Source organism: Cydia strobilella, chromosome 11 (genome assembly GCF_947568885.1).
Source record: "Cydia strobilella chromosome 11, ilCydStro3.1, whole genome shotgun sequence".
Classification (NCBI taxonomy): domain Eukaryota; kingdom Metazoa; phylum Arthropoda; class Insecta; order Lepidoptera; family Tortricidae; genus Cydia; species Cydia strobilella.
This window is the reverse complement of record NC_086051.1, coordinates 10,139,696-10,152,099: the sequence shown is the minus strand read 5'-3', so window position 1 is coordinate 10,152,099 and position 12,404 is coordinate 10,139,696. Positions and strand designations below refer to the sequence as shown.

General features: G+C 37.2%; 1 protein-coding gene across 1 annotated transcript; it reads left to right on the top strand.

Annotated features, from left to right (window-relative positions):
• Positions 1-96: 96 nt before the first annotated feature.
• Positions 97-7,557, top strand: LOC134745179 (type 2 phosphatidylinositol 4,5-bisphosphate 4-phosphatase). Its single transcript, XM_063679167.1, has 4 exons — positions 97-259; positions 488-663; positions 4,545-4,754; positions 6,498-7,557. The coding sequence occupies exons 1-4, from the start codon at positions 217-219 to the stop codon at positions 6,780-6,782; spliced, it is 714 nt and encodes a 237-aa protein (XP_063535237.1). The 5' UTR covers positions 97-216; the 3' UTR covers positions 6,783-7,557.
• The last annotated feature ends 4,847 nt before the right edge of the window (positions 7,558-12,404 follow it).

The window sequence follows — 12,404 nt, the reverse complement described above, 5'->3', positions numbered from 1 at the left end:
TAACAAGCCTTGTATAAGCTTTAATGTTGCCATAGAAAATGAAACCGGTCTTGACATGTTTTGTAATGTTGTTTATTGCTTATGGCAGCCCGAGCTGCCTGAGCCTTCAATAAAAATTGATTTCTCCATTGTTAAAGTCGCAGGTGTTTCTTCAAAATTTAGAAATAACCGTGTTATCAAAGTCTAATCAGTGTTGTTAAATTTGCAGTTTATAAAATGGGTGACGGCCAAAGTGAAAATCAACCCCTATTAGGGGATGGTAAGCGGATAAATGATTTTATTGTTTTGACAGCTGATGATTCAACTAAAAACCATTTGTATTTTTTTGTTGCTAAACAATGCAATCGGTTTATTTTGGGTCGTTAACATCGCGTAAATTATCAACTGAACTGTGAAGATTGTGTAATGGTTATTCCTGTTATTAGAAGAGCCGGTAGTATATTGTTACGTGTATGTTTTTCTTGACGTAAGTGTGCTTGCTTAACAGAGGAGGAGGTAAATGTGGTGAGCACGATATCGCCGATCGGTCCCGACGAGCTCCCACCGCCTTACCAGCAAGCGGGAATGCCCTTGGTGACGTGCCGTGTGTGCCAGGCGTTAATCGATATATCCGGGAAGAGGGAGCAACACGTCGTGAAATGCGTCGCGTGCAACGAAGCCACGGTACTACTTCACTATTAACACTAATCATTGTATATTTTAATACTTCTGAAAAGACACTTGAGTAATGCTTAGCAGAACCTTTAGCGACCCTGGCAGACGGTGTCCAAGTAACTTATTGCTTATCGGACACTGTTGTCATCTCCATTCATATCTAATCATGTCTGCTCAACTTGCAAGCAGGTAGAAGTATCTATCCCCAATTTATATAGCCGGCAACCCCAAAAGTACCAATTATTTATCTTTTAAAACCTGCAGTGTACTGTGTAGTGTAAGTCTTCATTACCTTAATCTTGTTAAACAGTAAGTAAACAATACTGTCTGTGTGTCATTCACCCTACTTTTTACAAGCTTTTAATTAACTTGCAATGACCTATGTTAGTAAGTATGTATGTAATATGTAACTATGTTTGTACGGGTCAAATCTTGCAAGTTAAATTTGACACACTTCCCGGTTTCCGATGAAGCTGAAAATTTGCATACATGTGTAAGTTTGGTGACAATGCAATATTATGGTACCATTGAGCTGATCTGATGATGAAGACAGGAGGTGTTTGGGTTTTTATAGAATTGTCTCGATGAGTATTAGTTGTATGTGGAAAGAAAAGTACAGTCAGCGATAGAAGCTTGAACCAAAAATGAAATTTTTACAAAAACTTATTAATCAGTGTTATTTTCGTATTATGTTACATCATGGATTACAACAACGGCTAAAGTTCACCAAAAAAGTGATGATTGAAAAACATTTTTCAGCACAACTTGTCCTATAGGTGGTTTGTGGTGTGGTCCTGAGATGTGACTTCAAGTCAAAATATTCTTTATTCAAATAGGCCTAGCAACAAGCACTTTTAAGTTGTCAAGTTGTACAAATATTACCTTAATCTAAATATCAGAGCAATTTATTGATGCAGTTATTATACTTCATATTTATAAACATTTATGAACATGCTATACTATTCCATTCAAGTTTGAATATTGATACATTTTTGCTGTATTTACTTAAAAGCTAAGTACTTCTAGCTTTTCCCTTAATATCTTCATATAATAGCACAATCGGATTAAGTCTAACCTCGAAATCCTTCCAAAGTTATGAAATTTGGTATGTATGTTAATTAAAGGTCTCTTTTTCATGTCCACACTAATTTGACACCATATTTTCATAGTGAACGTATATTTAGAGTAAACGCAAATTTCTAGGATGGTACACATTTTCCAAGATGGCTGCGATTCCTCGAGGTCCCCAAATGTCAATAGTGTGGACATGAAAAAGAGACCTTTAATTAATATACATACCAAATTTCATAACTTTGGAAGGATTTCGAGGTTAGACTTAATCCGATTGTGCTATAAGTTATAAATCACTCCCATAAAAAGTAAAAAAAAATCACAAAGCAAAATCCTTATAAATTTCTAACTATGGAATTTTAGGTAAAAGAGAAAGTATATCAATTAACAACGTGTATTTAACCAGGCATTTAAAAATCCGCCAAAAAATAAGTTGGGTTGGGTTTTCCTGGGCATTGGAGAGAAATTTGATGCCTGAAATTTTAAAGGTTTTCGAAAAAATACACGTCTCAATAACTAGTTAAAATTGATTTTATGCAGTTAATTCCTATATTAAGTCTTTGTTCTCACAATAAAGCTGCGTAGTAACTGTAAGTGCCGTCCGTGGCCTGACTAGATATGATAATAAGTTGTTATTATAAACATGAGACTAACTTCACAATTATGTGCCAAGCATATGTCAACTATTCTTCGACCAATCGTAGTCGTCAAGTTTAATTTATGATTACTAGCACTACTGACAAACACCTTTTAATACTTATAGTTGGCAGTGACTCACTCAAAAGTTCAGTCACAGTGATACGAGTATTGAATGAAAATGAGTAATTTTTTTTTATGCAATGTTTCTATTTGAATTTGAAAAGCGTTTATTTGGACGGAGCACGTATAATTTTTGTCACTGAACTTCTAAGAATCTACTGATTTAAACTAACACGATTTTCACTCATAATTTAAAACTAATACGGGACTTAATCGCGTACAAACTTACGTTTATTTATGGCCTGACGTTTCGAACGTGACGTTACGTTCGTGGTCACAGGCAGACTGGCGAGGAATTGTATCAACATCTTCTTGCCGCGCGGGTTTTGCGAACTACCCACACTTGATCTTGATTATTAACTTGTACGCTAGGGTTGTCACTTTGCCTACACACAACACTCACGACATCCAATGGTATGTGGCGGGATGTTTTTCCCCCCTTACCCCTTATTGGATGTCGTGAGTGTTGTGTGTAGGCAATTAACAAAAATATTTTTGCAAAGCGAATACGGCAAAATGAGCATATATAGTAGTAAACCACCAAGTAGAGAGCATGAAATGTTGTTGTGTAGACAAGCGTTTTCCCAAAAACAGGAAGGTAAATTTACATACAACTGGACTTGCAACTTATTAAGTAAAGCAGTAGTAGATAGATACTTGTCGTGCCGATTTAATTAGTTATAGGGCTATCGTTTTTGTGCTTACCAGTTGGCGCCACTGTGGATCTAGGTCCAGAAAAACAGATCTTAAATTTCTTCTATGCTTATTTTTGTAAAATCAATACGTTCATTACACAAAGGTGTTATAACGTCTAAATGTGTAATTTTTTCAACCTGTTTAATTTTGCATATATTTTAGTTGGCACTTTTTTAAAACCACTAACATATATTCTCTATTGTTTACCATGATTAATCAAAGATGGACAAAGATTTACCACAATTATGAATAAGGAGTGAGAATTCCCGATAAAAAAGCTTGAAACCCCCCAAACTTTTATGCATTTGACATTTTGAAAGACCTCCATCTACACTAGCGCCCCTAGCATTGGGCAACAGGAAAAATTTAATTTTCGGGAGTTTTTACGGGCATGTAGTTTATGAAATAATAACAGCAAAGTCGGCTTTTCATATGAACTAAAGAAGTAAAGACTACATTCACTGTCATAAACTTGTACACCATTTTCATACAATGGACTACATAGCTATTGTATATAAAATTTTAAATTAATTAAATTAAATTAAATTAAAATTCATTTATTTCGAGTATCTGAGCCTAAAAAGTACAACGTAATATGAACGTAATTACAACTAAACTGAAGCAAATATCGAGGCGGCGCCACTTGTCGCCGCAAGGAGAATATTCGTGGACAGTTGAACGAAATTTAATCCGCGCATTGACATATAATTTAAAGACGGGCACTAAGAATGGTGCTAGTTCAGTGGTGTCACTCACGAATTCGAGCCAATCGTGCAGTCTAACGCAACTACAGTGATGCGAACTCATCAACCAATCACGTTGTGGCGTTAGACTGCACGGCTGGCTCGAATTCGTGTGCGTGACACCACTGTACTGTACTGACCCCATTCTTATTGACCGTAAGGCCCGTCTTTAGATATATGTCAATGAATCCGCGCGGTCATACGTCCGGGTATTGACCCACATCGCAACCAAATAAATAATCTGTCTGGCCTTTCCGTTTCAATCGCACTTTAAATTGGTGTAAGTCGTACTTTAAAATGTGGGACACTTCCTTGTAGGTATTTAAAACGGGTTAGGTAATAGGTATGCACTTTTTCATTCACCAAAAGCTAACTATTTTAATTCATGTAGTAACAGATTAGGTACGTGACTGTGACACATGATGACATGATGTGTAACAGAATAATTTATAACATTTTTCGAGTGCCGTCTCACTCCCGAAAACCATAACCATGCACTTTCCCAAAAAGCATTTTTTTTACTCCAAAGTTATTTTCTTTACATCGACTGTGAAATGCGTGACCTGCTGATTCCTTAATATTGTAACTTATATATGTATAGGTAACGTTTTACCCTTGCAGCCTATAAGGAACGCGCCACCGGGCAAGAAGTACGTGCGATGCCCGTGCAACTGCTTGCTGATATGCAAATCGTCATCGCAGCGCATCGCGTGCCCGCGCGCCGACTGCAAACGCATCATTAACCTGGCGCCCTCCCCCGTCACGCCGCCCGTGCCCACGCTGCCGGGCATGTGCCGCGTCGTGTGCGCGCACTGCCAGGACACATTCTTGGTAATGACACGTGTAGTACAGCATACATCATCGACCTGGCGCCCTCGCCAGTCACGCCGCCCGTGCCCACGCTGCCGGGCATGTGCCGCGTCGTGTGCGCGCACTGCCAGGACACATTCTTGGTAATGATACGTGTGGTACAGCATACATCATCGACCTGGCGCCCTCGCCAGTCACGCCGCCCGTGCCCACGCTGCCGGGCATGTTCCGCGTCGTGTGCGCGCACTGCCAGGAGACATTCTTGGTAATGATACGTGTGGTACAGCATACATCATCGACCTGGCGCCCTCGCCCGTCACGCCGCCCGTGCCCACGCTGCCGGGCATGTGCCGCGTCGTGTGCGCGCACTGCCAGGACACATTCTTGGCATTTTACGAAACTTCTAGGTTGCTTATTCGCTACTCAACGAAATTTAACTAACAGGTAGACAAGCCTGATTGATAACAGTGTTCCTGCCGATGAGTAAGGTTGCCAGAGCTCAACGAGAGGAGTGTTAGGGTCGGCAACGTGCATGTAACTCCTCTGGAGTTGCAGGCGTACATAGGCTACGGAGACTGCTTAACATCAGGAGGGCCGTATGCTTGTTTGCCATCGACGGAGTATAAAAAAACAACCCTTTAATTTATTTTGGTAGCAGTGGATTAGTAATTTTTGAAACACCACGTTTTCTTAATATTAGCGATATCAAATTATATTTCTCAAGCTTCATTCTTCAGATATAAAAACTAGGTAGTCCTTTAACCTTCTAGGCAACTCATCGCATGTTTAAAGTGGGTAGCAAAAACTTTAACTCAAGCAGGTCTATCCCCACCTTTCCACCTAGTCTTGATGGGGCGCGCGGCTTGAGAACACATACAGTTGTAGTGCATAATTGATTTCCATCTTATTTTCTCGGAAACTACTTCAGTCAACCTCAGTACTTTTTGTACCGAGACTGACTGAAATAGCAAGACACGTTCGTAGGTTTCCGTGAAAATACGATAGAAATTAATTACGCACTACATCTGTAAATACACGGATAGGTACGTATGTTATTTCAGTGTGACTCAGATTAATAAAAGATAATCTCTCATGCTCTCATCAGTTACGTTACAGCGGTCATTAAATGATATCAACTTATAGCGTTTACGTTATAACTGGTGTTCAATGGAACAATGCAAAACTATGCTTACTTTCTTATATTATTTTATTGCACAAGACTTGGAATATGTTTAAAATTTCGCAATTTTTTTTTGTTTGCTCTGGCGGGTGGGTACAGGAGAACATTGCAGATTGTCTGAGAGCTTCAATTTTATTTAACCAGTTTTATCGAGACCAAAATAAAACAAAATAAATAAATATATAATATGTGTCAGAATAGCCTTTCAAAAATTGCCCTCATAGCTTAAAGTTCGAAACTATTACCAGATGATGCCCTGTGCGGTAAAAATACTTCATTAGCTTATACTTTTCAACCCTAGTACCTCTCTCTAGTACCTCCTGGAACCTCACGGCATCCATTTAATCCTTAAACTTTATTTATTTACTTTTTTGCTCAAAATGTATGAAACGGACAAATATTAAATATGGCCGTGACTTATAGGAACTATTTAAAAAAATGCGAGCTCACCTACATGTTTTAATAAAAATAAATAAAAATAAAACATCCTGTGTAGCATTTTAGGTTAGGGTTTGAAAATCGAATTGTTATCCGCGACCCATACCTACCAACCCAACTTACCCATCATCCTTATCTGTTCCCAGTACCAGCTGCTGAAGAACGCGCCGGTGCGATGTCCGCACTGCCGCAAGGTGTCGTCCGTGGGCCCGCGCATGGCGCGCCTGCGCGGCTGCATCTTCGCCGTGCTCGCGCTCATCGTGCTCGCCATCGCGCTCGGCGTCACGCTCGGCACGCTCGCCGCCGCCAAGAGCCATGGCACCGGGATATATGTAGCCTACGTCGGCGCTTTTCTTCTAGCTTTCGTACTTTTCAGTCGAGCCGTGTACTACTTCGCCATGAAAGTCAGCACCATCGAGGGCCCCATGTAGAACTCGCACTGAGCGTGATGAATTTGTGATAACCTATGACTAGGAATCTTTTATAAGAATTTGTTAATTCCATATTATATAGCATTCTTATGTTGTAATAATGAGTTTCAAGTCTTCAAATTATTCGTTGTCTAAAATGCCATTTATACCGATCGCCTACGAGTGTTTATTAAGGCAATCTCTAGTATAGGCAGTATAGCATGAGCAAAATTGGTTTCTGATAAATGCGTTGAGATTACCTATTTAAAATATTGGTTGACATTTTTATGACGGAAATTTAGTTGTAGGCAGGGTTGTTGTGTAAATTAATAGTAATATTTTGATTTTGATACATAGTTTTATAAATAACGCATATATCTAACTGTAAGTATGTAAACTATATAATCTTTGTGCTGATGAAGTGTCTCGTCTATTTAATTGTGCCTGCACAGTTTATTATATAGGTCTAAATAAATTGTATTGTAACATAAAACAATGCCAACGTTAGTGATGAAATTTTATTTTGAGATTCGGTGTGCACACATCATGATCATAGGCTACGGTGACTGTTTACCATCAGGCGGGCCGTATGCCTGTTTGCCACCGATGTGGTATAAAAACTAATACAGTCTATACAAATAAAGGTGCAAAAACTTTTTTTAATCAAACATGTGCATTTCATAACAATTTGAAATTCTGCGATCACAGCTAATTTCATGTGTATAATATCGCAATAAAATTGTATAATTGTAATATTTGAGTGTAACATTTGTATATATGTAACTTATAGACTGAATTAGCTTGTTTTTATTTCATTGGAGACATTTAAATGAATTATGTAACCAGACCAGACTAGCTTTAACTGGCGTACGTAGGTAATTAGCGTTTATGTCTTCTAATTTGTCCTTTTTCTTGGTTGTCGAGGATATGGGAGCACTAAAAACCTACAATTATAGCCTAGCCTTCATCATGTCGCTTATAAAAAAGGCGAGGTATTTAAGATATTCAAGGAATTTAACTATAGTTACATTACTCGCGTTTTATAGTGATGTGATGGTTGACCGGACTTATCAAAACCGAAAAAAGGAAATTTTTTAGGGTTCCGTACCCAAAGGATAAAAACGGGACCCTATTACTAAGACTCCGCTGTCTGTCCGTCTGTCACCAGGCTGTATCTCATGAACCGTAATAGACAGTTGAAATTTTCACAGATGATGTATTTCTGTTGCCGCTATAACAACAAATACTAAAAACAGAATAAAATTAATATTTAAGTTGGGTTCCCATACAACAAATGTGATTTTTTTTTTGCGTAATGGTACGCAACCCTTTGTGCGCGAGTCCGACTCGCACTTGGCCGGTTTTTTTTCGCAGGCTACGGCGTATGCGACTAATGTGTCAGACTATAATACTGTATTGTAAGGTGTTGTAATTTTTGAGATTCATTCACGTATCAAGTATAATATTCGCCTCAAACATAAGCAATGGATTAACATATATTTCTCTTGTTTTATCTGGCCGTCTTGTCTCTCCACGCCTTATGGTATTATTTTTCTTAGTATATGGTATATGCCTTGTATATGTGTCCATGTTGCAGATAAATTCGAGTAATAAATCTCAGAATGCAATGTATTAGCTTAACGAAACTTATAATACCTACGAGCGAAATGGAGTAATTTGTTGAGAACTCCGCTGCCTAATGTTCCAAATATGGCACGAACATAGTATAACCAAAGATTTATATTGTTTGTATAAGATGTGTAAAGTTTAAGCCAAAATCGTGGATCCGAGTTTGACAACATAATAGTAGATTGTTAACCGAGGGATGAAAGGCACACAATGCTGCCGAGGTTTGAGGCTGAAATGATGCCTTTCACCTGAGTTAAACACTCTACTTTTCATTTCGAATACGAGGAAAGTAAAATGAGTGTTTTTTTAAATGACTAAGTATACATTAATTTTATAGTATTTCTTGAGGGTACTTTCAATTAACAATTTCGGCAAAAGTATCGTTAATTAAGGAATGGAGAGTTAAATATCAGAATGGAAATTGTATAACAAATCCATTTAAACTCAAATTTCAATTGCTGATCGTAAAAAAATTAAAAAAATCTTACTTCGAACGTAAAATGCTCTAGTGCAGACACGTATCATTTTCTGCACACCTTTTAGAACAACAATGACCCTCTTTCAGAGCACGAGAAATGAAAAATATGTTGTACGGTGGAATTTGTTTTGTATAACAGAATTGTTAAACGTCAACTTTTGACAACCAACCACATAACAATTATTGTACTGAGGCGTACGGCGCCATCTACAGTAGCTGTCGAATTCATAGCACAAATTCGTCTTAAACTTGACACAGCTAGTACAATCAATCTTTGGTATGTATAGCTTAATAAGATGTTTGTTATAAATTTAATATTCATATGTTTACGGTGCTTAGCTTAAAGTGTTTTAGTGCGAAGTAAAGTTAGTTCGATCCTTAATTAGTTATCGATTAGTGGTATTTGAGCTTTTAAAGTGCAATATTATACTTACCAAATTGGTCATTTATTAATGTAGCGAGGGTCACGGCAGGACCCGTTTTTAATAATGGAGAGACAAGTTAGATTCTCACGCCATTTAAATAAAGACTGGTAGCCCCATTATTCTGTAGACAACGGTAGTCACTATTGGCTGTGTCACAGAATAAATAATAGTACTACCGTACGACACTTCCTACAAAACCGAAGTTTGACAGCGATTCAGAGACGAATCACGCTGTCCCTTTCTAATGTATGATTACTATCCCTTTCGGCTATTTAGGGTTGTCAAAATTCACTGGCTGTGTGTGCGACGTTTGTACAGTCGAAGGCAAAAATATCGATCCAGACAAATGACTCATAAATATGTGAACACGACTTTATTGTCTAACTAAGGTGTAAGAGCGCGTACGCATATTTTTGAAACTTTGGGAATGTATATATATTTATGCCCTTGACTGTACCAGTGCCATAGTGGCACAGTCGTGGACGAAGCCACTTATTAACCCTTTGTTCGCCAAAGACGTCAACTAACGCGCGCGGCTTCAGCCCAATATCAACCTGCGTGGCGTTCAGTCTGCTAGTACCTAATACATCACCTAAGTCTGTTCTTATTTTCTTACTAGCTTTTACCCGCGACTTCCTCTGCGTGGACTTAGTAATTTGGGTAGCTTAATTTTTATCCAATCTGTTTTTTATCGATTCCCCATACAGACTTCCACCCCTCCCCCCCTTTTTCACCCCCTTAAAGCATGACTTCTGGGATAAAAACTACCCTATGTCCTTCCCCGGGACTCAAACTATCTCTATACTAAATTTCAATTTAATCGGTTCAGCGGTTTAAGCGTGAAGAGGTAACAGACAGACACACTTTCGCATTTATAATATTAGTATGGTTACATCTACAACACTTACTGTAAAAACGACAGTTTGTTCTGGCATATATAATGATCGATTTGTAGATTTTCCTTGTTTCTCTTTTGCCATAAAGATATTATAGACACAGATAATAACTAATGAGTAATAGTACCTAAAGTAATAATTCATAAAACTTTTTAATAACCACCTACTCGAAAAACGAGTACTAGTATAGAAAGGCTAGCTGTTTTTATAACTATTGAATTTGACTAATAATTAGTTGAACAACGTCAATATTTACATTATGTACAATTTATTTAAACATACATAAATATTATACAGTGTGTAAATCCAATACGCGCGATAAATTAAACCAGATATTGAATTTTTCTGTGTAATCATTAATTAAGAAGTTTTTTAAAAGTTACACTTAATTATGACCCCGTAATATTAGCCCGTATTGGATTTGCACACTGTATGTTGCTTGTATTCAACATTTGATATTATTTGTAGAAACATATACAAATTCAGTTCAGTAAGCGATTTTCTATTCAATAATTCTCACGACGCGTTATCGGGTCAGCAAAGAAAATCGAAATTCAATTCTTAAATAAGTATATATTCAACTTCTTTTTTGCTGGCATCTTTAGACCTGAAATTGAATAATAGTTATTTGTTATACAAGGGTGCAAAGTTGTATTTTACCCGCGAGTGTGGAATTGATACAGGAGCAAGCGAAAGGATTCTATAATTGAACCACGAGCGTAGCGAGTGGTTCTAAAATAGAATCCTGAGCGTAGCGAGTGTTTCAACACACGAGAAGTAAAATACATTTGCACCCGTGTGTAACACAAAACTTTTCCCCTCACTATAGCGAGGAAAGTGCAACATTTACAGGCGTTAGATCATCTTCATCACTGGAATCACTATTTTTTTTACGATAATACGATATTATAACAGAAAACTGGAAGTTGTGCATTTTTACGTGTCGGAGCCGGTGAGAAAATTTTTGTTGACAATGTTGACATTTCTGACGATGCGTTTTGAAATTGCATCGACTCAACTTGTGCGTTCAGAATTACATTCAACATCATTTAAAAAAACAAATGTTTCTTATCTTATGGAATTTAAGGTTTATGACTTAAAAATCATTAAATAAAGCCAAATTTGGTATTTTTTATTAAATTCTCAAATCATTTATTTAATGATAATTAATATCGAACGAACCATTATTATGAGTGTTTTACGTTTTGTTATCTGTCAAAAGCTACTTAAACACGCTCCATCCAAGGTCAAATTACTTTCCCCACTAGTGGATAAAATGCGTTTTTCCCCGCTTGTTTTAAAGGATAAAAGACGGCTTTCCGAGCTAGTGAGGGGAAAATAAATAAATTAGGCCTTAAATGTGTAACTAAAGGGTCTAAAGATACAGAAACTCAACGAAATATTTAATCTTTACGTATTTGTCTAATCTTTAGGTACAGTCAGCAGCAGAAGTTGCTAAGCGGGCGAGGTGTTTAAAATGACCTTGACACGCTTTATTCTCTTAACAATTTAGATGTAAAATTATAATTATATATATTTCTTTCCTTTTTGTATGACTAAAATTGTAAATCTTTATCAGGAATAAAGCCATACGATATAATAATAAACAATAAAGTCGCGTCAAGATCATTTTGAACACCTCGCCCGTTTAGCAACTTCTGCCGCTGACTGTACCATAATCTTTAGGGTCGATGACCTGTGACATCTGTATTTTACTTGACTTTGAAATGACAAAAGTTTATTTGGCACGAGGTAAAATACTCAGTAACTGGTACGTTACTTCGCTACCCAAAACTTGGATGTAGATAATGTTAGTAAATGCTACTCGGAAAATACTCAAGATTCCTTCCTTTTCATCGTATTAACTCCTTACAGTTCATACTATTATAATCGTGAGCCAAGTAACTAAGCATTTTCTTCTCGTCGTAGTATAAATCAATTTCACTTTTTAATAACAATATGTACCTAGGTAAATACTAAAGCGACGTAGTTTTCCCATGCCATTGTTTAGTTTTTTTTGTGATAATAAAACAGAATGCACTCTTGGGAGTTTTGCCGGTTAAATCGGTTACTGAACTTAAAATATTTACATATATTAGAATTATTTTCATAAAACACTAGGGCTATAGGTACATGTATTTGTAGTTATAAGCCAAATAAATGGTATCGATGGAATTCATTTTCTTTTCTTGGGAGCGCAGAAGAAAACGAAGGA

Excerpts from the sequence above, each read along its gene's own strand:
- LOC134745179 (XM_063679167.1), top strand. The coding sequence starts at position 217 with ATGGGTGACGGCCAAAGTGAAAATCAACCCCTATTAGGGGATG. Across the intron at positions 260-487 it reads TCAACCCCTATTAGGGGATG|AGGAGGAGGTAAATGTGGTG; the intron begins GTAAGCGGATAA and ends CTTGCTTAACAG. Across the intron at positions 664-4,544 it reads TCGCGTGCAACGAAGCCACG|CCTATAAGGAACGCGCCACC; the intron begins GTACTACTTCAC and ends TTACCCTTGCAG.